General features: G+C 43.3%; 2 protein-coding genes across 2 annotated transcripts; both read left to right on the top strand.

Moving 5' to 3' along the window:
- Positions 1-1,646: 1,646 nt before the first annotated feature.
- On the top strand, positions 1,647-3,731 carry flrt1a (fibronectin leucine rich transmembrane protein 1a; the record flags this gene model as incomplete). Its single annotated transcript, XM_080849611.1, has 1 exon — positions 1,647-3,731. The coding sequence occupies one exon, from the start codon at positions 1,647-1,649 to the stop codon at positions 3,729-3,731; it is 2,085 nt and encodes a 694-aa protein (XP_080705737.1).
- A 9,385-nt stretch (positions 3,732-13,116) lies between these two features.
- stip1 (stress-induced phosphoprotein 1) lies at positions 13,117-26,042 on the top strand. Its single transcript, XM_080856555.1, has 14 exons — positions 13,117-13,420; positions 16,181-16,390; positions 16,889-17,030; positions 18,929-19,070; positions 19,177-19,345; positions 19,583-19,709; positions 20,238-20,340; positions 22,855-22,975; positions 23,308-23,404; positions 24,012-24,136; positions 24,255-24,291; positions 24,395-24,498; positions 24,651-24,823; positions 24,965-26,042. The coding sequence occupies exons 1-14, from the start codon at positions 13,412-13,414 to the stop codon at positions 25,035-25,037; spliced, it is 1,632 nt and encodes a 543-aa protein (XP_080712681.1). The 5' UTR covers positions 13,117-13,411; the 3' UTR covers positions 25,038-26,042.
- The last annotated feature ends 1,290 nt before the right edge of the window (positions 26,043-27,332 follow it).

Here is a 27,332-nt window from a genome sequence, read left to right as displayed (position 1 = left end):
TACAGTCCTTCCTCTCATTCTCTCTCTCTCTCTCTCTCCTGCTCTCGTCCGCCTATGTTTCCAATATTAGAGTGGTGGTGTTGCGTTGTGCCCGAGGCGACTTTCTGTCTGGATGGTCCCATTTCAGCCAATCCTCTAGTGGCCTCAGCCCCGTTTACCACGCCGACGTCTGTCACGGCTGTGTGTAGACGGAGTGGCAGGCAGGCCCGCCACGCATTGGGGGACTCACCGCTATGCTCACACTCACACTCGCATTATTTCACGAGCCCGTCTATGTTACACTAGGGGGTGAAGCCGCGAGAGCGTGCATGTGAAAGGCACACACGAGTCAATGTGTTGGCCTGTCTCAATCTTTTCAATCTTTTTTTCATGTGGCGTGAGACTTTCCATTTTCAGAAAAGCTAGAGAACAAACATTCTAGCACACATAGACTACCTTTAGACACACAGACACACACACACAAACGCATAGTCACATGCCCCCCAACAAACAGACAAACAAATATATACTCTCAACCGCAATCTCCATAAGCCAGCCAGCTTAAGAGAGCCTGGTGAGGTAGTCATTTTCACCTCTCTGAAAGTTAAAGATGAATGGAAAAATATATACGTCTGTATTTGTTTGTAAGTATGTGTGTGTGTTGTTATTGTTTAGCCATGTGCTATTCTTCTGAACACCTGCTTAATCCACACAATCACAACTCCATATGTTCTTAATCCCTCCTACTCCATTCCTCATTGCAATCGCACTCTCTCCCCATCTCGGCCTTTGAGAGAGGTGACCCAAATACCCCATGCTGCTCGACAGACTCATTCGCCCAGCTGTTCCGTCTCAAGCAGACACCCCAAATCTCACCCGGAATCTTCTAGCACAAACACGCCACAAAATTACCACATATAATCATCCCCAGGCCACAGAGAGATTTATGGCCCCTTTCAAAGACAAAACACTGTCTAGCTCAATGCACGGGATCACATGACACGGTAATGCCTGTTTATTTCCGACTCGTGATGACTTGAATTATTCATTCAGACTTGTGATTAATACATCGTAAATAATCACATGTAATGCATCTGGGCATTGTAACAGATCCTAGACATTCAGACTTTCAGCTCTCCTGCTGGGAATTGTGACAGATTAGACAATGGAAACCTCTTTCTTTCTCCCTCTCCTCTGACTTTCTCTCCCTCTCCCCTGCTTTCTGTCGGTCACACTCTCATTCGGTCTCTGTGTTGTTAGTAGTAAAACTCATATCTGGTGGAGGCTACTTGTGGTATGGATAGATTAGTCTTGCAGTTGAGCTGAGCTGCAACAGTGTATAATCAGTTCTTCACAGTCTGGACATGTGGTGGAATAATCATGTAGCAGGTGCTGTGGTGCTGTATCATTGCAAATATTTATCTACCATTGCAGAAACCATATGTGATTATGCAAATAATTTACAGGGTTACTAACATGAACCCTCTTTTCTGAAATTTTTCACAGGCCGGTGAAACTGGATTGGTGCGGGAGGACTTGAGATAAATAAGCACTCTGTGTTCGGCGCGGTGAGGAGGAGACATCGCCGCACAGACACGGCAAGAAATCTGGGACGATAATAGAGGCATCAACAAGAGGAAGTGAAGGAAAAGGAGAGAGGAGGCAACATGGCCCTTGAAGGAGTGGCAGAGTCGCGAGATTGGCTGTTTATGCTTCTGCTATGCTTGACCTTAATGGCTGAGGTGCTTGAGTTTGCTGCTGCCTCGACTCAGGGCCTGGGAGACATCGACATGGGGGACTCTTATTGCCCCTCCGTGTGCCGGTGTGACGAGGACTTCATATACTGCAACGACCGCGGCCTTAGCGCCATCCCGCCGCTTCCGCCCTCCGCAACCGTCCTCTATCTCCAGAACAACCACATCGACAACGCCGGGCTACCCACCTCGCTGGAGCACCTCACCACCGTCCGCGTCATCTACCTCTATGACAACGAGCTGGACGACTTCCCTCTGCACATGCCCCCCTCTCTGCGGGAGCTGCACCTGCAGGACAACAACATCCGCGTTCTGCCCCGTGCCACGCTGGCCCGCCTGCCCTTGCTCGAGAAGCTGCACCTGGACGACAACTCTGTCTCCACTGTCAGCATCGAGGACCAGGCGTTTGTGGACAACCCGCGGCTCCGGCTGCTCTTCCTGTCCCGCAACCACCTCTCGAGCATCCCCTCGGGGCTGCCCGCTGCGCTGGAGGAGCTGCGTCTCGACGACAACCGCATCTCCACCATCCCCACGCACGCCTTCCGCGGGCTGTCCTCACTGCGTCGCCTCGTCCTGGATGGGAACCTGCTGGCCAACCAGCGCATAGCGGACGACACCTTTGCTCGGCTGTCCAACCTGACGGAACTGTCGCTGGTGCGGAACTCCCTGCAGAAGCCACCGCTGAACCTGCCCGGCGCCACCCTGCAGAGGCTGTCCCTGCAGGACAACGCCATCACCCACATGCCCCGTGGCTCTCTGGATGGCATGCGCCACCTGCAGAGGCTTGACCTTTCCGGAAACAACCTTACCACTTTGCCCAGGGGCTTGTTCCGGGATTTGGATAGCCTGGCGCAGCTGCTAGTGCGTGGGAACCCTTGGTACTGCAATTGCAACTTGCGCTGGCTCCATGATTGGCTGCACGCCCGAGGCAACACCATCACAGTCAGGGGTCTGACCTGCCAAGGGCCAGAGAGAGTGCGAGACATGGCCCTGAGGGATCTCACCAGCCAGATGGAGGAGTGTGAGACGACAGCCCCGGCTGCTGGGGCCGCGGGGGCTGCTGGGAGTCGAGATAGGGCGGCGGGGGGAGGTATCGCGGGCAGCTCCACCACCCTGTCACCTCTCCAGGGCTCCCTGTTCACGCTGCGCTCCCGGAGGCCCAGTCTGGGATTCCCGGATGCCGGGCTCGACTTCAAGCTGAGCAGCAGCGGGGTGGGCAAGAACCTGGCACTGAACGTGAAGGCCCTCTCCCACGACAGCATACGGGTGACGTGGAGTGTGGCCCAGCCCACCACCTCCTTCAGGCTCAGCTGGCTCCGGCAGGGCAGCAGTGCGGCCATGGGCTCCATCACCGAGACGCTCGTGCAGTCGGACAGGCGTGAGTACCTGCTGACCTCCCTGCAGCCCCTCTCCAGCTACATCATCTGCATAGTGCCCCTGGCTACCAGCTCAGGGGCCAAGGGCGCGATGACAGGCGAGGAAGTGGACCCGGACAACGAGCCAGTTTGCGCCAAGACGGAGACGGCCAGTCCACGCCAGGACACCAGCCAGGACCAAGGGCAGGGGTCGGAGCAGCTGACCACCTTGCCACTTGCGGGGATCATCGGTGGTGCGTCAGCCCTGGTGTCCCTGGCTCTCATCTTGGCTATATTCTGCTGGTACAGCCACCGAGCAGGCTGCCTCACCAACAGAGACCACTACACCCGTAACAACTCGCGCAAGACCAAGCAGTACGACGACTACATTGAGTCAGGGACTAAGAAAGACACCACCATCCTCGAGATACGCAGCCCTGGCTTCCAGATGACACCCATGGCTACCAGAGAGCCCTTGCAACCAAAACCCCTTCGCGAAGACTACATCATACACACCATTTTCCCTCCGAATGGCACAGGCATTTACAAAGCCCCCCATCATATGACTAACACTGCTGGCTACGGAACAAACCGCGGCTACAGAGAAGGCGGTATCCCAGATTTAGACTACTCCTACACGTGATGGACCTCACCTCACAGTTAGAAATGTCCTGTACTGTATAGATGCACAGTTTTTCTATCAGCATGGGTTGTGAAGCACCCCTTTGTGCCTTCTGGTTTCCATTCCAACTTCGTCCCGCTGTTTACGGCACGGAAACTTTTAATTGGCTGTGCCCCTGGGAAGCATCTCTCTGTCTGTGTGCGTAAAGGCTGTGGTGAATGCAGCATTTCAGGTGTCAACACCAACGGCCAGTTTCACACTGGTAATGATCAGTGTCACTACACTGTTTCCCTGCGTGCTCTCACTCTCTGGGAGCGGTGAGTGCCAGAGCAGTCTGTACAGAAGAAGCTAACCTCCAGACGCTTTCTTTCTTTGCTTGCACAGGCTATTCAGGTTGACACATAAAAAAAGCAGCTGCACCAGAATCTAAACCTACAAACTGCAAGGTGTAAGAGGTGTGCTGTCCAAGTCCTCCAGTAGTTGCCATGCAGTAAAAGGCTATAGCAGTCATTGCAAAAGAACAGCGAGAAGGACACTGCATCCTGTTGGTTCTCTCCGCCTCTGCTTCAGCGAACAGAGGAAACTGATTGCTGCAAGAAGGCTCTTTTTTATGACGAAAGGACTGATGTGGGATATTTATGGATCAGCTGACATTTGGCTCCAAAGGGAGAAGCCGTACCTATTCCCTGAAGATGATTGTTGCACATTGAAAGAGACTTGATTTGTGCTGTATCTCCCCCAAAATGCAGATTCATAAAATGCCTGGATAGCTAGTCTGTCTGTCTCGGAAGGAGTCTACCACATGCTTCGTAACGCCTCAAACTGTCATCACTTGCCAGCAAGCTTACAGTACATGCCTAATGAAATACTGTATTTTTAACTTGGCCCTTTAAACTCATCTGACCCCAAGTACTGTGTACATCTGTGAGAGGGATCCTATTGTGATTGGTTGACTCTTAAACATTTGAAGAGTAAATATCTGCATTGTACTGAAAGCAACTCATGTGTATAAAGATATACACCAACATCTATTAATGGACATCTTTGTGAAAATAATGCTATGTTCCCAAGTAGGTTTGTTTTCCACCAAATGACACAATTTACCTTTATGTATTTGATCTTTACATGCTTTTCTGTTTTTTTATTTTCAGTACCATCAATAGTGATTGACAAATTACCCCCAGGGGGGTTTGGGGGTATTTAATTATTGAGTAGGCCATTGGAAATATGACAGTATGTCAGTGGGAATAATGATACATATGAGAGGGTCAGGGCTTTCAATATTTCACCCTCAGAGGGGAAATTCTTATGGTAGAAGCCTAAAGGTTTGTCCCCTTCCTGGTGGGCTGTGGCAAGAAATAAAGAGTGGTGACAAAGTAAGTCACTTGTAGTATCAACTTAGTCCTTCAGAGATGCTGTATTAGCCTCACCTATGCTCTGGATACTTTCAAACCCAGGCAATTTCGTAAGGGAATGGTAGGCAGACTAGAGAGGATAACAGCTTACTCTGAATTTAGCCTGTGCTAATCACCTGCTCCAAGCCAAACATATTACCCGTTAATAACGAAAGCCCTCCTGTCCTCTCCTAGGTCATCTTTGAATCAGTCCAGAGTGAGTTGGTATCAGTGGGCCATCAGGGAGACTAAAGTAAACTTCACCTAAAAACATGAACCGTTTCACTGTGGACCAGCACTGTGGGAGGGCAGAGGAGATTGTTAACCGAGAGTTGAGAGGTTTGGCCGGTGTGGGGCTTCCAGGAGAACTCACTCCTCTGTTCCAGTTTGTCTGCCTCACAGCACTACTAATGTAAAAGAAGCAGCACTTAACAGGCACTCTTTATTATGGGCATATGAACCAAGAGAAAAGCAAAGGGAGAGAAAGTAAAAGAGTGAAAGAAAAAGAATCAGAGAGCGAGAGAGAGAGAGAGAGAGAGAAAGATCTGAAGACAAATATGAGTTGAGAGATGAAGTAAAATGATAGCTTGGGAGCAGTGAAGTTCACCCATGCATAAACCTGTTTGTCATAGCCTGATATCTCACATTGCATTAGTGTCCTCTACAGACTCTGTTCGCAGGACCATTTATAACTGCACCGTTTGAAAGATGGAAACAAATTGTGCTTCTTTGTCTTTCCTTTGTGTGAGGGAAATGTACGGCCCTGTTTGTACTGAGAAAGAGGAGTTTTCTCCCATAGCTGGTGCAACCCAGAACACGTTTAGCTTAATGTACTACAGATGTGGTTTGACTAACATTGATGGTGTCAGCACATTTCCGCTCCCCAGTATGTTTATGGCTTTCTACAGATATTTCATATAGCAGCATTTTTGTGTCCTTTCCACTGCTGTCCTTAAAAGTGGCACCGTTCAAAGTGCAACACAAACCTTTTTCACAATCTGAAATTTGCACTGTGATGTCTCATCCTTTATCACTATTGTTAAAATTGCATTTTTTAGCTTGAGCACAAGTTACAACACAAACTTTTACCAGTGGATTGATTTATTGCATGGGTGATCTTGATGTAGTAAAGAACACAACAGAAACGACGCCCACCTCCATTTAAAAGGTAGCCATGTTTATCCCTCTGTCCATTATCCAGACTGTCCTGTGTCTACAGAACACATGGTTTTATTTGAGTATGTATGAGAACGCTATGAGTGTGTGTGTCTGTGCGTGCACACATGTCTGTAGGTGTGTGTATGTGTGTGTGTCTGTTCGTGCACACTTGTCCAAGTGTGTGTGTGTGTGTGCGGGTGTCCTTTGTTCTTCGTGAGACTTTTGTGAGATGCACGGTGATGACAGCAGGTATTTATTGGACTATTTATTTATCTATTTATTTATTTATTTATTGAAACCATCTGCAGATTCTGCAGCTCCTGTCGACTCGGACCAGCAGTTGTTCCACCTGCAGTCCATTAACACAGATGTCCCCCCCCCCCTCCCCCGCTGAGCCCTGGCTCTGGTAGAAAAGTGTTTGCCTCCTCTGTGTCCCGTGCAAATAGACAGCCTCTATGCTCCCATTGCGCTATAATTGAGCTCTCAGCGTGGGTCATTTGAGGCTGCATCAATGGGTCCTCCATTTTTCTTCTTTTTCACACCGTGTTGGTGAGATGGTCGACTTCCAACGACATCATCTTCGCCGGCGTCGTCAGCGACATTACGCCCCTCTCTGCATCTGTAAGAGAGGGATGTACGGCTTGCGCAGTCTCCGAGCGTGATAATGGCAATGCTGTTTCCTGGAGGCCACAGTAGTTACTCTTTAGCATCACCACATGCTGCCGTATGGATGCCGAGTTGAAATGGCCAAACGTGCTGACCTTGTGCGTGCTCTCTTCATCCCTCTCCCTCTCCCTCTCCCTCTCCCTCTCCCTCTCCCTCTCTCTCTCTCTCATCTCTCATCTCTCCCTCTCTCTCTCGTCTCACTGCGGCACCATCAGGAAATGGTTTCCTCATCACAGGGACAGAATGTCTTGAGTCTGCAAGGATGGATGCAGGTATCCATGAACAAAACAAATTAAACTAGAAAACATGAGCAAGTGTCCGGACAGGACTGTGGACTACTTCATCCTCTTTCATTTTAGTTTTAGACACAAAAAACAGACACTGACTGTTAACCAGAGTTGGTCTGTTATTTGGTCTCACAGAAACGTTTCCACTGTAACTTTTGATAGGCTGCTGCTTTTGAAACATCGCTCCCTCATCCTTTGCTGGACTCTGTGGTACAAGTCAAAGAGGAAAAAAAAACTATTTTGTATAAAGTATGTTTCTTTTCTATGTGATTAAAGGCGAGATGTACTGAAATGTCTCTGGTTTATTTTGTATTTACAATATTCTTTTGATGTCACATGTGTGGGCGCATGAATATGTTTTATATGTGGTATAATACAACCTAAGATTGTTCTAATATTAATATTTTTTTATGAAAATGCGAGTAAGACACACATCTATATTTGTGTGCATGCGTGTGTGAGCACGTCAGTTGTGTGTGTGTCTACCTGTGTTATGTGTGTGTGTCTTTCTGTGCAGAACAGTGCAAGGGCATGTGTGAGACTGAGACAGAGTTGTACTGACACAAAATAATCTCTGCAGAGGGAGTCCCAGCTGTTCCTTGACTGCAGGTGATTACAGACGTATTGATTTTCCCTGCACTAGCCTTCACCTGTATGCACACGCAGGTACTCGCCAACGTACCGCGTTTACATCCTAACCCCTCACAGGATTATACTTTCATTTGGATTCTTTATTCTAACACTGAAAATACTAAGACACAATTTTACTACTAAATACTAAGAAATAATTAAACACTTATGTTTAATTATTTCATATAAAAGAGTTTGCATGTTTAAGATAAATAGTATCAGATTATTATATGGTGATCAATTAATAATCAACCACATGATTTCACCAAATACTATATAATACATTATAAACTAGTGTCTGATTTATGATATCAAAAAAGTATATTTATGCAAGCTGGAGGAAGCATTGTCTGTTCTAACATTTTGGAGGAAAAGGCTGGATTTAAAATGTTTTCATCTTAAATGAAAAGAGAATACAAAGATATGAAAATTAACTTCTCAGTCCACTAGGAAATAAGCGCTTGTTGACAATAATGTATCCAAAATGTTGCACAGAAATAGAAAAAAAAAAAAAAAAAAACTTTTTCATTCCATCAGTGCTCTGGGTTCCTGGAAAAGGCTCCTTAAAATGTGTCCATTGTGTATTTTGGTGAACACATTGCTTGTTGGGCTGACCAAAAAGTCTGTAAAAGCGCATTAGATTTGGACAAATGCAGAGGAAAATGCACTGAGACATCTTCCAGTTGGAGGGCATGTAGTCATACAGGAAAGAGTGATGTTTTGCTCTCACTCATGCAGAGAACAGAGTCCAAGTGCCCAGGGCCCACAGAGCCGCTATGGTTCATAGAATGACTGGGGGTGCCATGTTTAATCAAAGCATTGGAAAGGGTTGGGGATCATTTGGCATGGGTGGAGGTAGACCCCCACCCCGATGAATCTGCCCTTAGAGAGGAGTGACACAAACAGCCTGCTTTTTGTATTGATCAACACTGAGTGAGGATGAGGTCATTACGTGTGCGTGTGCGTGTGTGTGTGTGGTGTGTGTGTGTGTGTGTGTGCGTGCGTGCGTACGTGCGTGCGTGGGGGCGGGCGTGCGGGCGTGCGTGCTTGCGTGTGGTGTGTGTGTGAGACTATCCGTCCAGTGTCTCCTTCTTCATTTGTCTCTGTTTGCCTCCACCCCACCCCAACCGTCTCCCTCTGTCTGTCCCGTGTTTATTCCTCCATCCATCTGCCCCCCCCCCTACTGCTACTCCTCTGTGGAATGTCTCTTTGTCTGTGTCCTTCAGCTGACATACATAAATCAATCAATCAATCCAATTTCTTTCCAGGCTACTGTAGGCCTGACAGATTTGCCTTGAGCAATATTTGGTATTTAGAGGGAAAAAAGAATATAAAGTGCCTAATTACACTCTAAATCCCATTATGGCTGTAAGTCGATCTATAGGAAATAAAAATCTGACGAATGGACTGCAGGCTATCCATTTGGGATTGAAGAAAAACAATTAGGGATGTCCAGGTGATATTTCTCGGTCACAATAAGAATCTATTGGAGTTCTCCTAAGTTCCTCTTTTTCTTTACAGTGGAGACAGTTCCATAATATGCTTGTCACACCTGTGTAACTATAATGTATGGCACCCTGTGCCCTGCCCTGTATTAGTGCTGGCCAAATGAAATAGAGAGGGGACCATCGTACAGCTCAGGGAAATCTGAGCAAATCCCTCATCAGCAGACTCACAAACAGGCCTGTGCTTCCTAGGCACGGTCCGGCTGGGCCGCTCAAAGCTGATTTACTGCCGACCCCTCTCTCCATGGTGCACGAGAGCCATTCATTACACGAGCCAGTGCCTTAATCCTCACGCTTTTCCACACGGACAGGGCTGTCCACTGATCGATGCAGTCGGAATAAATCAATCGATGGGCCTGCCACACAGCCATACTCTCCCTGCCTCTCTCCCCGGCCAATCACCACCACTACCCCCCCACCCCCCCCCCCACCCCTTCTACCCCCACCCTGTAACCCCCATCCACCGTATTTAAGCTTTTGTTGACTTCATAGCCATCACCTCTGCAGGGCCCAAGTCAACCCAGTTCTTTGCCTCTCGTGGCATTTGCCTTGCGCAAGGAGTTCCTTCCCTTCCCTCTTTATTTAGTTTGCAGATATTAGAATGATCTGCACCAGTAATTACTGTATTTGCTCTGGCTCATAATGGACAAGGCTGTATCACCCCTCTGGTTCGGCTTGGCTCCATATTGCAATCCTTATTTTAATGGGAGCTGTTACACCAGTGTTTATCATGCTCTCTGTCCTTCCTATGCTAAGCACTCTGCTGTTCTCTCTTCTTTGGCACATCCTCTCTCATTTTTCTCTTGCTTCTTCTGCAGGCAATCTAGCTGTGCAGTGAGCTGTGAAAGACTCTCTCTCTTTCTCTCACTCACTCACCCACTCACCCATTCACTCACTCATTCACTCACTCACTCATTCTCTCTCTCTGCCCCACACTTAGTGCACAGGCACCAGTATACACAAACATGGCCATGCAGAAACACACATGCACACAGAAACTGGTATTTCTCTTCCCACTTCACAGGTAAAAAAAAAGCTTCCAACTGATGGGTAGCGTAAAGCATTCTCTCACTCTCCACTTTGTCTGTGGTAGATGTGTCTTCTCTTACCTAAAGAAATTACAATGGCACCCTCATCCCTTGTTTGTGTTTGTGTGAAAGATGAAATCTATTGACTTTTCTAATATCAGGGTGGATAGAGGGTAATGGATATGAATGTAGTTTCCCTGTTCCTCATTTATAGAGCTCTGATGATCTACTTAACTCCCCAAGCCTTATTCTGACAGTGAGAATTAAACGAACATGAGCATGCCGAGAAGCACTGGTTCACTCTAACACAGCCGTCAAGGCCAGGATAACAACTGAGGACTATAATGAACAGGATTTTATGTTTTGTAGTGAAATACTGTTCTTTCAACCTCAAAGTCTCAAGGGTACGTTTTAAACCCACTGTTCTCTTGTTCTTTGTTTGTGCAAGGACAAGTTACCGATTTGTATTAGCAAAAATCCTTCTCTTATAACAATTTTATCATTGTGCCATTAATATAATGGTGGTTTCATGTTTAACAGACTGTACTGCATGTATATTGTTGGAGAAATTTTAACAATAGCTAATAGATCTTATTATATAAAAAGAAAATCAATCTTTCAATTACATATACAATAATGCACACATGCTGCAAAAACACAGCAATATAAAGTGTGTCACTACAGATGACAAAGAGTCATGCAAATCATTCTGTATACATATTATAAGTTGTTTAAATTCTATTTTTTTTCACATGTGTTTTGTAGGTTGCTTGTAAGTTGGCATAAGCATCTGCTATATATACTAAATCTATAACTATAACTACAGTATCTCCAACATCAAGATATTTCCTGTCTTAAGCCTGTTCAGAGAAAATTATTTGAAATAGAATTCCAAACAATAGGATTGGCTTCTTAATATTAAAATGGAAACGTCCATACAAGCATTATAAAGTAACCTTACAGACCTGTCCGGAAAATATGGAAATGTAAGATTCCATAAAGGCAAGGAAATGTGTTCCGGCTGTAGTTGTCTACCTGTGCTGATGTGTGATGAGCTAAGCTTTGCAGCAGCGGCAGACAAAACCATGCCTCATTTCACTTGGATATTCAATATCTATTCCAGCAAGCAGTATAAATCTTAATAAAATACACAGCCACTGCAACAACACCAGTGCAACACATGTACCCACCCATCCACCAATATACATAGACACACGCGCATGCATAAAGACATGCACACACGTACTCATACATATCCCTTTGCACAACTAGTATTATTCAACTGTTGCCATCTGCTGGTAAATGTATGCAACGGCCCCTTTTGTCATGGATTTGTTAAAGCAACACTATGCAACAATTTGCCACTTTTTGAGGTATGCTTTTTTTATGAGCAACTTCTTTTGGTGTCATCTTTTGGAATATGGTCACGTGAATAGGCATTCCCACAAGCTGTCCAGGCTATGCACTATGCAGTTATGTGGTTTGTGTCAGAACACCCCACGGAAATGTAAGAAAAGCCATCATAGCAATACCAATATCCCCAATAAACACCAGTTAGTATCTTGGCAAGCTTTTATCAGGGCCAGCTATGCTGTTGGTGGTGTTTGCAAGGTTAGGCTATAGTTTTAGACCAAAATGTCTCTATGATGTCTCTAGGTGCTGAATAGAAAATTTAGAATATATCATTATTTTCTAAGAAATCTAGCATATTCTACCTCAATTTGATCTACTGGAAATTGAGCATTAGAAACATACCATAAAACAAATATAGAATATTACTGATTGTAAAATAACAATTAATTTCTGACCTGTTAATATAATTCAAAGCAGGACTGACCACAGACTCAGTCACCAGCTACACAACTCATTATGATGAAGAGCAGTCTGCCCAAAGGATCAATCAGCAATCGCTCAAAGCTGTGTTAAATCCTGTGATTTCACATGATAGCCTCTTGAGGGTCATTTCACAAAAGTCAGTTGTATTGGGGTCCTTTAAAAACATGTAAAATTCATTGGTTTCAGTTACAAATAAAAATCATTGTCTCAACCAATATCACCAAATATGTAGACGTTGTTACACCTTTACATGTTGTTTCCATATTTGTTTCTCTTATGGGAGGGTTTTATGTATTGTATGTATTATTGAAGTGGTTTATAGGTTGTCAGTGATTTATTTTTTCTGTTTCTTCCATGTCATGCATTCTAAACAGTCTAAAACAAGGGGTGTTTGAGAAGGCTTCTAACGGCATGTTAAGTTATAGGCCTTGGCAAACAGTATGTCTAGTAACTAGGTTCTTGTTTCTGGAATTTTCTGTAGCCCTATAAAAAAGTAGGCTCAATAAGCCAACCAAAATATAAATTTGCCCTAGCATATTCTCTTCTGGGTCAATGTGTTTTGATTTACTATTATCGGAAGGATTTGTAGACGACATCGAATAATTGAATATATGAAATGTATTGTAGGCTACTACTCTTTTAAGATGACACAGCAGGCTCGTTTCCAGAAGCTTAAGGGCTCAATGAACTAGAACGTTCTTAAAATCATCATAAGACATCACTCATTGCTCGAGCACAGTCCTATTTGATTCGTCAAAAATGAAAAGAAACGACCAGAAAATGATTCGACAGAAGAGGTGAGGGGGTGGAAAGCAGTCTGTCAGCACTTCAACATGAGAAACTTCGAGGCGTATTAGTTGCCATGCAAAGAAACACTGAAGAGGAAGTAGTCACAATCCGTAATTTTAGAAACTTCTAGAACCTGCAGGAACAGACTATCCACTTATCAGAATGTTATTTATCCAGTCTTTAATTGTATGCCTACGCTCGTCTTGCTTGTGAATCCTGCATTTATGTATATATTATTAATTGCGTGCGTGTAACCACTTAGACTGCAGAAAGTTGCCTTACTTCCCAAAGCTTGGACCGACATTTTTGGAGGAAAACCTGGCAACCTGGCAACCTGTTCCGTCAGTGCATAGGCGGAGCTCACCCGCTGTCGTTTCACAGTAGTTTCTGGAACCTCATGGTCGCACCATGGAGAAAGTAAGTAGCTAACTAGCCGGCTAACAACTTACATCCGGAAATTTCTTATTAATATCATAATTTGGTGTTTTGTGGAGTACATTCTATCAACGTCAATTACGTTAAACTTTTAAAGGTTTCTGTATTATACAATTCTGATGAGCACCCGCGATCAAATCAATTAAGATGTCATATCTGCAACTACTGCAGTAAGGTTAACATTGCTTTCATTATTAGCTGACTAGCTTAGCCAACCAGATTACCCTACCTCATTGAAATGATAACGCAAACATTGTTACATTAACGTACTACATTGTATGTACCCATCAACATTTAGAAGTTCGCATTTAATAACTCAGTTTTTGTTTTTAAAGTGCAGTTATAGCAAAGGAGCTCATGCCATCGTTAAGGTCGGCTTTCAGCAATCTTGAGTCTACAAGCTAATGCTGGCTGGCATGAAGCAGCATTGAATCGCCATCATATGCCAACTTTCACTAGAGAATGTCAAATCCACTGCGGATAACAATAAATGGTTTAGCTACCCGGCTAACTAGCTGTTAGGTTTTTACACTTGTACATGTGTTTACTGGCAAACGTGGGTGTAGATCGTAAATAGTCCTCTGAAATGTTCCTTGTAACCTTAGCTACCTGGTTATGAAATGTGTCGCTACGCGAAGTTATTTCTTTCCAATTTAGTGTGTTAACGCTACAATTATCAGAGGTAACGTTAGCTAAATGTTAGCAATCAGGCTAGTTTTCTAGCTATTCAGCTGATTTGATAAAGTTGGATTGTGTCCTAATTTGCTGCTGTGAACTAGCTAACATTAAACGTCAAGTAATATGTTTGAGCTCACGAGTCTGGGTAGCTAGTTAACTACTGCCACCAGGTAACTACCTTTGTAGGCTAACTAGCCAGCTAATGTTAGGTGCATCTTCTATTTCGCTAGCATCTTGCTATGTTCCTTTATGGACTAGCGAGGTTAGTATTATTGGCTGTGAGCTATCCGTGCAGGTCTTGGCCGTATGGATTGTTCCATTATTTTTACGCGGTGGAGTGATGGTCAGGTGTTACATAAATACATTCAGCCTTCGACGTGTGCATGCATCAATTGAGGAGACAAAACGTTGCTTATTAGCATTGTGTGACCATCAAATACACTCACGCTCCCACACAGAGATACAGAGAACATATAGAATATTTAGATCATAAGAGAATCTATTCGAGGGTTCATGGTGTTCTTTAAACCGGCAGCATCTTTGCTAAAACTAGTGCTATACATTACCACCAGAATTATGCTCGCCTCTTACTGGGTGGTGATATTGGCTTGAATGTCAGACACAGCTGATCCATGGCAGTTGTTGAACTTTGCAGCTGCCATTAGAGACCAGTGGAACAAAGCAGGTTTTGATTTTTAAATTTGACCTGTCTATTTGGACAGATACTGATTGGAATGTCGACTATAGAGTCAAAAGTAGAACTACATCACAGTAGAATCGTGAGCAAGGGTGGTAAAGAAGCAAGCCCCCCACCCCCTTTGATCCTAGTTGTGCAAAAGAATGGGCACCCCTTGTTGGAATACCATGCTTAGTTGATTTTTAATATGAAAAGTTAAGTAAAGCCCAAAAGGTTATCTACAGATTTCAATGCTGTGTTACTACTTAGGTTACTACTTAGGTTATTGTGGCTTGTGCAAAGGTTTGGGCACCTTATTTTGTCAGTACTTGGTACTACTTGTTTGACAGATATCGCAGCTTAAAAATATTTGATGATATTATTGATTCATGATTTTTTTTAATTTTTTTTATCCACTCTACCTGGCAAAGCATCTAAAGTTCTGATCTACATTTAGGGTGTCTTGCATGCACATCATATTTAAGATTAACCTACAGATTTTCAGTTATGCTTTTAAGTTTGGTCACTGCAGGATGTACCAAAAGCTGGGTAGACCCCTGTTTGTGTGAGTGGCACTGCACAGTGGAATGGTGCACCACCACACCTGTGTCAGATAAATCTTCCTGTAGGTATTATGATTTCGTATGAGGGCTTTGGCCTTTCTGCCCAACAGACATGAAGTTTTATCTGAAATCGTTCTTGATCTTACTTTGATTTACAGCTACCCTTACATTTCAGTCATTGAAAATTGGAAGCTCAGAATGCTTTTATATCTTTTTAAAAGTCTTCTGCTGCTTTGAGGACATCAGATGGGTTCATTCAGATTCTCTGTCAGTTGCTGGGAAACGTTTGTTGAGTGTTGCCACAACATTGGAAGAGGCAGAGAATTCTTCAGCTTTTGGAATTGTCATTTTGCTGCAGGAGTTGTATTTACTTCCTTTCACTTAAAAAAGCAACTAAATATGGATTTTTGCTCTGGAAGTGCCCAAACGTTTGCATACAACTGTACTACAATGAAATACAACTCTAAGCTGTTACACGCACAGTTAACGAGCAGTTGTCTCTTATTTCAAATTCCCAGTGCTATTTGCTAATAGGACACCTAAAGTTTGATATAGTGTGATATGGTTTCCAAAACAGGAGCTGATGGAAATAAGCAGGCCTACCTGCTACTCAGTTGTGTTATGTTTTTCACTTAAAGATAAGATTAAGACTTAACTGCACAGAATGTGTTGTATTTTTCTTTTTTCTTCTTCTTCAGCGTGAAGACAATCTGTCACTCTCCCTATGCCTATCTGTATCCCTCAGCCTAATCCTCCCCTCCGCTCCCTTGTGCGTCATAGTGATGTCCCCTAATGTCGCTCCTGCACTGTCCTCTCCCCCCTCAGGTGGCACAGCTGAAAGATGAGGGCAACAAGGCACTCAGTGCCGGAAACATTGATGAAGCCGTACGCTGCTACACCGAGGCACTGGCCCTGGACTCCAACAACCACGTACTCTACAGTAACCGCTCAGCCGCGTACGCCAAGAAGGCAGACTACGAAAATGCCTTGAAGGATGCCAGTCAGACTATCAAGATTAAACCTGACTGGGGCAAGGTTGGTGTTGTGATCATCAGTCCTGTTGTAAGAGGGTGGAGTATGTTCATGTGTGGGGTATGTTCCTGCATGGTTTGCAGGGCAGTGGTGTTTTCAATGGATATTTTCCTTCTCGGTGAACCTTACAATTGGGTCCCCCCCCCCGCCAAAACAAAATGATCAATGTTCATAATTTTACACCGTACGTTTGATGCTTGTATTCTGCTGTGGTTGGGTGTAGAAAAGGGATTGTTCGCCACGCCCTTTTAGTCCAGTCTTTGCCAAAGCCAACAGCAAAACTATTTGGAGGTGACACTGTCTAGCCAGAGTGTAGCTACCTTATTAGGGTGCAAGAGCATTCTGAATATCTTTGTCCTTCCCTATTGATTGGAATTACTCCTCTCTTACACATCTCAAGCAGTTTTGTCTATGGAAAGTGATGGGAGGAATATCTAAGTTATCATAGTAATATCTAGGAAGAATAATACTGTGTTGATCGGTTCCTCTGTCTCTCCTCAGGGGTACTCACGAAAAGCTGCGGCGCTCGAGTTCCTTGGGAAATTTGAGGATGCTAAAGCAACTTATCAGGAAGGCATTCGTCAGGAGCCAGGCAACCAACAGCTGAAGGAAGGACTCCAGAATATTGAGGCCCGCCTGGCAGGTACGGAGAGTTGGCTATGCGGAAGCCTTTTTGATGCAAGCTCTTTGAAAGTGACTTTAATTACACTGTGAGCAGTAACCCCCCTGAAGGTTCTAAAAGCAATGTTGGATGAGGCACTCTGTTTACACAGTATTCGTTTTGTAACGTAGAAGGTTTCTGAGACTGGGTGAATTGCCACTCAATGACATCAGCCAAAAAATAAAGTTTCAGGTGGTGTAAACTCAGTTAGGTACACTTGGGTGTTTCCTGTTGAAATAGGCATACAATCACTTGGCAACCTGAAAACAATGTTGCAATGTCCATTTGATTGATGATGGATATTTCCATGACGGACAATACATTACGTTTTTTATTTTGGGAGACGCTAATTAGATGCTATTCTGTTGCAAAGTTTGTACATTAACTATTTTTCTGTTATGACCCTCTCTCTTTTGACTGATGAGCTGGTGCTTATAAGTATAAGCAATGATCCAGTCATATAAAGTGTATGCTTTTATTATTACGGTTGTGGTTGGAGCTCAAAGATCCTCACTCATTCCTTTCTATTTATTTGGTGAATAAGCTTGCAGTTGTCAACATCAGCTGTCTTAACATAAATCATTTGCCCAGTTATCACCAGGTTTGATAGGCAGTTATAGTTGTGTTATTGTATGAAGTATTGTTTGTATTGTGGGCTATGTAAGATGGATATCTCAGTTTAACTGGTCAGTTTGGTCCACCACGACCTTTAATAACTTAGGCGATGTCTCTTCAGACAGCCCTACTACTCCTACTAGGCCTTCACCATGTGTAATGGAGGCTCCATACGTCATTCTGTGCTCCACATGTGAATGGGTCATATGGTTTTGTCACAGACAAGAATTGAAAAGGTATAATCTGGGTTAACAGTGAAGTAGGTAGAGTATTATGTTAGCTCTTTCTGGAGAGAAGGCGTAAAATGCTGCACAGCTGGTTACGACAGCCTCTCTGATAACAATGGGAGTGTTCAGATTTAGTTGTTGATGCTCACTCACCTAGCTTGTTGCTAGGGAAAACTCTTAGGCCGAATCTCGATTCTTCTCCTTGCCCCTTTTGCTTAATCTTGTCTTAGTCTTAACCCTAGCACTTGCAAGTGTAAGGGCCCAGGGCTGAGATTTTCCCCCTATGAAATGAGACGCCACTAGGTTTTGGGTACGTCATGCGTGACTGTATGAGCTATGAAACTAGCGATTTAAAAAAAAGTCTAATGAAGAACATGGTTGCAAATATATATGTATACAACTGTGTAGAGCACGAAACAAGACTGTCGTCATTTTTAAATTAATTATAAGCCAAAAATACTTACATGTAGTGTATGTAGCATGATAGCTGGCAAGCTACCATATAAGCCAATGGAGTGGTGGTATACGCGCTAATTGTATCCTAAAACTACCGTTTGAAAGCTTCAGTTAAGACCAACAATTCTATGCATCGCTCGTGTAGTACATTTCAGATCAAACCGAGTCATGATAAACATATAAAAAGTTGTGTAGATAGCTTTATTCATGTAAAATATTCCTCGCTTCAAGCAGCCATTTTTTTTTGAAAATTCCCGAACTGGTTTCGCTGTGTGCTCTGGGATAGCCCTTGGAGGAGCAAGGTAGCTCTCCGATCAGCTTAAAAACGAGGGCCATACACCACTTAAGCTTACCCCTTAATCTTGATCAAGTTGGGTATTGAGACACCACTAGCTCTCACATGAACGCGCAATTTCAAGGGTAAGGGGTAAGATAAGGGGTAAGGGATGAGGGGAAGTATTGAGATTGGGCCTTAATCCCAGTTGTTCTGTATAGACATTAAGGTTTTAAGTGTGTTCTTTTTAAAGCATAATGGTCATGAGTGTGTCCAACATTCTGCCCTTATTTGGTGTTGCTGCACAGAGAAGAAGATGATGAACCCCTTTGCCATGCCTAATCTGTATGAGAAGTTGGAGGGCGACACCCGCACCCGCGCCCTGCTCTCTGACCCCAGCTACAAGGAGCTGCTGGAGCAGCTCAGGAAAAACCCCTCAGAGCTCGGAACGTGAGTACATCTCTCTCTGCCTCCAACCCATTCAGATGCCCGCAGACGCAGTCTCGTCTCGCCTCGTCCTTGCTCTGCAATCTAACCCCAATTACCCTCCCATTAGGCGGTTGCAGGATCCGAGGGTAATGACCACGCTGTCTGTGCTGCTGGGCCTGGACCTGGCTGGCATGGAGGAAGATGATGAGCCCACCCCGCCGCCACCAGCCCCCAAGCCCAAAGAGACCAAGCCTCCCCCACCCAAAGAGGAAGACCTGCCGGAGAACAAGAGACTGGTACGGCCAGCTCATTAGCTGACTTGCTCAACCCGCACACCTTGCTTTGATTCTGCCTCTTTAGTTTATTTACCACAAAGTGACCTCTTATCTTGTCTGTAAGATGGCTACACATAAGTAGAATAAAGAAATAATACTACACGTGTGTATTGGATATTGGATATTTTATGTTCTTTTAAAGGCCATTGTGATAGAAACAACCCCAGGGCATATTATAACTCTTTCTGTGTATTGCAGGCATTGAAGGCAAAAGAGCTCGGCAATGATGCCTATAAAAAGAAAGAGTTTGAAGCAGCACTGAAACACTATGAAGAGGCCATGAATCACGACCCTACTAATATGACTTACTTGTCCAATCAAGCAGGTAAACAGGCATTCATAACATCAATGACAACAACATCAACATCAAAAAACAATGTTCTGGTCCAGCAGTAAATCTCTTTGTTTATTAAGCATTTATCTGAAATATTAAGCTAGTATTGGTAATTCTGTACCCAGCTAGATCATTTGTATGGCTTTGTGTGTAATGAATGCAGTTGATATAAAGGACCAATCATCTTTGTACATGACCTTTGGAACACACATTGAAAGGCTAATCTGAATCGGGTGATCTAGGGTGTAAATTTCTTGAACATTAATTGAATGTCTGCCCTCAGCTTAGCTCAGCTCAGTCACTCATTAAGGCAACCAGCAAATTGAAGAAAAAAAAAAGTAGTGCATAACCAATGGGATTCCTCAGGCTATAATGTGATTGCATTCAGAATGTTGAATGCAAAAAGTAGCCCAGAATCATGCCCAGTTGTAAGATTTTTGAGTACACAAAGCTTCATTTGAAATTTTCTACCCATTTTTCCACTTTAAAATGTTAAATTTCTCTCTTTCTCCATTCCAGCGGTATACTTTGAGAAGGGCCATTATGACAAGTGCAGGGAACTGTGTGAGAAAGCTATTGATGTTGGCCGAGAGAATCGAGAGGACTACAGACAGATTGCTAAGTGAGTGTCTTTTTACTTGCTTAGCGCTGGCTGCATTCAGGAGCTGTATGTGGAGCTCTGACCTGATGCCAAAAACAGCCTTTGCTCTCCTCTCCCTTCCTCTCCTCTCCTCTCCTCTTCTAGATGAGGTGCTAACACTCAGCCAGTCACATTTGCATGAAATCACCACCCAGAGTGGCAGCTCGTATGCAGTGCTTTGAAATTGAAATGGTTTTATGTTGGCCATGCCTGACACTAATATGTCAGAATCTAACCGGTGCACACAGTATGTCGCAAATAATTTCGAACTGTGTTTGAAACAACTGGCTTGGAATTATTGCCCTTTACTCTCTCGAAGGGACAAAATGAAATTGTAATAGCAACTAGAAAATGCATTTCCTGAAGGAAATACCAGTGCATGAAATGCAAAGGTTAAGAAAGGAAGAAGAAAAGAAAGAAGAGTGAAAGAAGGAAAGAAGAAAGGAAAGAAGAGTGGAAGAAGGAAAGACAAAAGGAAAGAAGAGTGAAGAAAGGAGAGAAGAGTGGAAGAAGGAAAGAAGAAAGGTAAGAAGAGTGAAAGAAGGAAAGAAGAAAAGAAAGAAGAGTGAAGAAAGGTAAGAAGAGTGGAAGAAGGAAAGAAGAAAAGAAAGAAGAGTGAAATAATGAAAGAAGAAAGGAAAGAAGAGTGAAGGAAGGAAAGAAGAGTGGAAGAAGGAAATAAGAAAAGAAAGAAGAAGGAAAGAAGAGTGTAAGAAGGAAAGAAGAGTAAAGAAAGGAAAGAAAAGTGGAAGAAGGAAATAAGAGTGGATGAAGGAAAAAAGAAAGGCAAGAAGAGTGGAAGAAGGAAAGAAAAATGGAAGAAGAAAATAAGAAAGGAAAGAAGAGTGGAAGAAGGAAAGAAGAGTGAACAAGAGTGGCTCTGGATGAAGAGATAAAGAGAGAGTGAAAATATTGAAAAAAGGAGATAAAAATGGAGTGAAGAAGAGAGATTGAGTGTGAGAGAAAGTTGACTGAGAGAGAAAGATGGAGAGATGGAGAGAAAAAAAATTGAGAATGGATGGTGTCTTAATGTTCATAGTAACAGTTAAATTGAGAGGGACAGAGAGAGAAGAGGTTCCTTGGATTTGGCACAGGTGTCAGTAAAGCACAGGTGCAAGCCAGTTTAAAGACCCTATCATGATGTCATAATGGCCCAATGTAAGTCAATGGGAGAAATTTATATTCGTTTTTATTTAATATCTTAAAAAGTATAAAGTTTAGAAAAGTGAAAAATACATAGCATAAGTGTCGTTTACAAGACCTACGCCACAAAGTTTGAATGAAGTTTCTACGTTAAGCGGTTCGGGCTGAATTAATCGCAGAAAAAGGTAACAAGAATAAGAACTAGAAAATGCATTTCCTGAAGGAAATACCAGTGCATGAAATGCAAAAGTTAGGAAAGGAAGAAGAAAAGAAAGAAGAGTGAAAGAAGGAAATAAGAAAGGAAAGAAGAGTGGAAGAAGGAAAGAAGAAAGGAAAGAAGAGTGAAGAAAGGAGAGAAGAGAGGATGAAGGAAAGAAGAAAAGAAAGAAGAGTGAAGAAAGAAAAGAAGAGTGGAAGAAGAAAAGAAAGAAGAGTGAAGAAAGGAAAGAAGAGTGAAAGAAGGAAATAATAGTTGAAGAAGGAAAGAAGAAAGGAAAGAAGAGTGAAAGAAGGAAAGAAGAAAGGAGAGTGAAGAAAGGAAAGAAAAGTGAAAGAAGGAAAGAAGAGTGGAAGAAGGAAAGAAGAAAGGAAAGAAGAGTGGAGGAAGGAAAGAAGAGTGGAAGAGAAAAAGAGAGTGAAAATGTTGAAAAAAGGAGATAAAAATGGAGTGAAGAAGAGAGATTGAGTGTGAGAGAAAGTAGACTGAGAGGGAAAGAGAGAAAGATGGAGAGATGGAGAGAAAAAAAGTAGAGAATGGAAGGTGTCTTAATGTTCCTAGTTACAGTTAAATTGAGAGGGACAGAGAAGAGGTTCCTTTGATTTGGTGCAGCTGTCAGTGAAGCACAGGTGCAAGCCAGTTTAAAGACCCTATTATGATGTCATAATGGCCCAATGTAAGTCAATGGGAAAATTTAGATTCGTTTTTATTTAATATCTTAAAAAGTATAAAGTTTAGAAAAGTGAAAAATACATAGCATAAGTGTCCTTTACAAGACCTACGCGACAAAGTTTGAATGAAGTTTCTACGTTAAGCGGTTCGGGCTGAATTAATCGCAGAAAAAGGTAACAAGAATAAGAAGAAGAAGAAGAAGCCTAGGAATAACAATACAGGGCATTTCATGCACTGTAATAAGAAGAAGAAGAAGAAGCCTAGGAATAACAATACAGGGCATTTCATGCACTGTAATAACTAAATCATAGCTTTGTTAGAAATGTTCCGTGATGTATTTATCAATCTACTAAAGCTAGGAATTCTGAAAGCTGACAGCTGCATGGCCTCTTGTGTTTGTCTCTGCGTAGATGTGTCTGATAATCTGGTGCGGCTCCTCTGACTCATCTGCTTCTCTTCTTCAGAGCCTATGCTAGGATTGGAAACTCCTACTTCAAGCAGAACCAGCACAAAGAAGCCATTAAGTTCTTCCACAAAAGCCTCTCAGAGCACCGCGTTCCTGAGGTGCTGAAGAGGTGTCAGCAGGTAAGCCTTGACCACAGCCGAACCTTGGAACCTGGAAACTTGATTATTTTGCCATGGATTGAGCTGGACGAGTCTTGGTGAAAGCTTCAACAGCTCTCTATCTTGGGTGGAACTGGGACAAAAAAACAAATGCAATGGCCAAGCAGCAGTAGAGTACTTTCTGATGTACAGCTAATTTTCTTCTTGGGTTTTGTTTAAAATAGACATAGTATTACATATATTTTACAATATGGTAGACTTAAGCTACATGAGTAAAATGCCATAAGTAGTATTTTAAAGGATTAGATGTTTTCTTTCATGAAGTTAATTTTATTCTTTTCTTCTGTCCTTAGGCAGAGAAGATAGTGAAGGACCAGGAGACGATTGCCTACATTAATCCTGATTTGGCCCTGGAGGAGAAGAGCAAGGGCAATGAGGCCTTCCAGAAGGGTGAGCCTCAGATGGCACTCTGACCGTGTCGCTGTTAATCCCCACTGCTTGTTTTGTGTTGGTACAGTTATAGTACAAGAGTGGTTAGCTTAAGTATCACGTTGATAGCTAAGTTAGCCGTGTTAATACAAAGTAATTCCATGAAACTGATCTGAATACCACTTCCTACCTCAATATTATTGTACTAGGCTGCACCAGTTAAACAGTTTGCCTACAGGCATTACTTTGGAGTTACCCTCAAACTACTACAAGTGCACCACACAAATAGTTTCAGGATATGGCTATCCATTTTTAACGGTAGGAAGGTTCAATTTGAGTGTACGTCGAGAGGAGTTCATACACTATCAACATAGTGTGCCGAACTGCAAGATGCTTCCCCCATCATCTGACGGCTATATTGATTAGTTGTCTGTGGTGAAAACATCATTCTGCCCAACAGTATTTAGATTTTAAGACCTACTAGGGTACTAGAGACGCTTTACACCCAAACTTACGATGAAACCTATGCTCAAGTGGTGCACCCGTCTGCAGATGCTGTATTGGTATTGATCTATGAGATGACTTTTGTTTCAAAGAGCCGTCCTCTGATTCATTCCCTTGTACACAGGTGATTATCCAGCGGCTATGAAACATTACTCCGAGGCCATCAAGAGGAACCCAAAGGATGCCAAGCTCTTCAGCAACAGAGCTGCATGCTACACCAAACTGGCCGAGTTCCAGCTGGCCCTCAAGGTTTTGCACTTCTGTCTGACACGGTTCTAGGTTTTGACGTACTCTGTTCCGTGAGGTCCGTTTGGAGTTATGAGGTTTGACATGTTGAATTTCTCCATTTTGTTCATTTATCTATCAGGACTGTGAAGACTGCATCAAACTGGACCCCGACTTCAGTACGTATTAGGACTCTAATTTAGAGTTGTTCAACTGTATTGTATTTATAAATGTGTTTATTATTATTGTTGTTGTTGTATTTACACATGTTTTTTTCTGCAGTAAAGGGATACACACGCAAGGCTGGTTGTCTTGAGGCCATGAAAGATTTCACCAAAGCCACAGACGCCTACCAGAAAGCTCTGGAGCTCGACTCCACTTCTAAGGTACACAACAAGACCTAGAGCAGCTGTTTGCTCACTGTGTGATGTTATGCGACCTGGCCAGTCCCTAACACAATGTCTCTTCTGATTTTTCTCTCATGCTCTCTCTCTCTCCCCCCCCCACACACACACCTTTGCATCCTCTCCTGCTACAGGAAGCATCCGAGGGTATCCAACGCTGCATTATGAATCAGGCCACGAGGAACGACAGTCCGGAGGACGTGAAGCGGAGGGCCATGGCCGACCCCGAGGTGCAGCAGATCATGACCGACCCGGCCATGCGCATGATCCTGGAGCAGATGCAGAAGGACCCGCAGGCCCTCAGCGAGTACGACCACTCACACATACACTAAAAACCTTTTTACGGAAGTGCCTTTCTAATTCTCCTTCCAGTGACCGTTCCGCCTTGTTTGTATCCTGTTGTTTTGTATGTTTTGACAGTCTCTCTTTGTCCTTGTTTCTGTCTCAGTCACCTGAAGAACCCGGTCATTGCCGGGAAGATCCAGAAACTAATTGATGTCGGACTCATAGCCATCCGGTGATCACCGGGACTCGGGGAAGCAAGGGCAGTGGTCCATTGGAGAAAATGGATTGAAGAGACGGAAGAAAATGCCATTCCCTCTGGACAAGGACAGATCATCTCTCCATCACTATTTGCTCGCCGCCGCTTCACTCACCACCCTAGTTACTTACGCAGGCACCCCCTACCCCAAACTCCCCTCTGTCAGTGTTGATTTCATCTTCAGAATTTGGCCTTAATCAGATTGAGAAACGTTGCATTTTATCTGAAGTTTTGATCTCATAGCACTCCTGACTGTGGTCTTGCGCACTGTCTGTCTCTCTCTCTCTCCACCTGCTTATTGCATAGGCCATTGGGAGGTTGAAAGTGTTGTGAGTGAATACTTGATTTGATGGTGTATTTCAGCCCTTCAGATATTTGTCTTTGGATTCTTGTCTCTAAACATTTTTTGTTTCCTTTTTTTACATTATGAAATTGTCACTTTTAGCCAGAGGAAGTTAGAATGGATTTTCTTTCTTTTTTTTCTTTTCTCTGTTGTGTTCCCGATGGCCAATGTTAGTCGCAGACAGATAAAGAACTCAGCTGGGTGTACCAATGTTACATTAGCTATTTGAAGTTGTCAGGCTTATTGAATTCCCTCCCCTCAAAAACTTTGTATCAGTGCAGGACGCAAAGCTTATCTACTTCGGTTGGTGCATAGTGAACTTGATTTAGGTAACATAACGTCTGCTTCATGCAGTTCAGGGACACCTCTGTCTAAATTATAAAGGCACATGGAATGGACAGGTGGGTGGGGGGGGTACATCAGTGTGCTCAAAACAAATACCACGTGGCACTGAATTGTTTGGGGGGGCTGGTATTGCAGAAACAGGTGGCTCATTGACATAGAAGCAAGTTCTTATCACTTGACACAATATCAAAAAGTGGTGCTCACATGTTAAATGCCCTTGTAAAAATGACTCCCCACATGTGTAATGTTATATCACGATCCTGTAATGAAAATACATATGAATGTATTTCAATTGTTCAGTTGCTTTTGTGTGTGTTTCTGTTGTGTCCCAAGTTTGATTCTGCTTTTAGTACTGCGTGCTCAGATGGTTCAAAATACAGTTAATACATTAAGACCTCATCTTACAATGATTTAATTTGTGTTCATCTTAAGTTGTCAAAAATGTTTCAATAACAGTATCATATGAAGAATTGTGAGTATCATATGAAGAATTGTGAGGGTTTGGGGTATCGAAAAGTTTGCATGTGAACAGAAGGTCGATTGACATTGATTGAGATGGCATGCCTTTTGTTGTAAAAGGGAAGGTTTACTGAGTGTCTAAGGACAGAACATTCCATTGGCAGCAGTTGCTCTCGAGTCCTACTTCTTGCATACTGCAAACTACCCGTGACACATCTAGCTTTTTTTGTAATGGCTAATTCAGTCAAGGAGTTAAGCACAAAAATAGGAGTGGTGACAGAATACTTGTGTTTGAAGTAGCATCTGTTTTTCTTAACTTTAAAGTTTGCTGATAGTATTTGAAACCTCTGCACACCCAGTAAAACAGTAAAAACTTGATGAATGCTCAATATCACAAAATACATATTCAACATATTGATGCCTTTTACAAATGGACTTAGTGTAAGCAGAGCAGTCTACAATGTGTCCACTGGAAGGCGCTCTTATCTCATTTTAGGTGCACTGATGAGCAGATAATGAAACTCATCATTTTATTCACACGGTGGTCTGCTTCTCACACAACAAATTCTCTTTTTATACTTTCGGTCTTCTCTGACTTTGGTAATGATGAGTTACTGTTTAAAAGCTAGCAGTCTTTGGGATTTAGCCCCTAACCGCTAAAAAAGGCCTTATTCAGAGTTTCCCTCAATGCAGAAGAGCAAAAAAGCATGAGAAGAGGAAGTGCTTACTTGAAGCTTGTGCATGTGCTCAAACAGGATGAAGCGCTAAGTGACACTGGAAGAAAAAAAAATTGAGAAGAGGAAGTGGCACTGTTTCTCGAACTGACAAAGGAGAGTATCACAGTGGTGGAGACAAGGGCGTTTTCTGTTAAATACTTTTGGAACCACGTTCAAAGGTAAGTCATATAAAATATGCCGAGGGCGGGGGATGGTGATGCTCAAGATGCCGGGGTAACGGGGAGGGAGAGAAGAGATCAGTGCTGAGGTGATCTACATTTGTAGGTCCTTCATGTGCGACTGGCAGAAAAGCATGCCGTTATCTACATATATAATCAAAAGGACCTGGGTATGAAAAGATTGCCCATTGTTTCTTGGTTTTGTTGCCATTAATAGTAATTATTTTGACAAA

This window comes from Sprattus sprattus (assembly GCF_963457725.1).
Source record: "Sprattus sprattus genome assembly, chromosome: 1".
NCBI classification, from domain to species: domain Eukaryota; kingdom Metazoa; phylum Chordata; class Actinopteri; order Clupeiformes; family Clupeidae; genus Sprattus; species Sprattus sprattus.
The sequence above is the reverse complement of the archived record's forward strand: the minus strand, read 5'-3'. Positions and strand labels throughout refer to the sequence as shown.

Coding starts and splice junctions, on each gene's coding strand:
- stip1 (XM_080856555.1), top strand. Junction 16,391..16,888: donor TTAAACCTGACTGGGGCAAG/GTTGGTGTTGTG, acceptor GTCTCTCCTCAG/GGGTACTCACGAAAAGCTGC. Junction 17,031..18,928: donor TATTGAGGCCCGCCTGGCAG/GTACGGAGAGTT, acceptor GTTGCTGCACAG/AGAAGAAGATGATGAACCCC.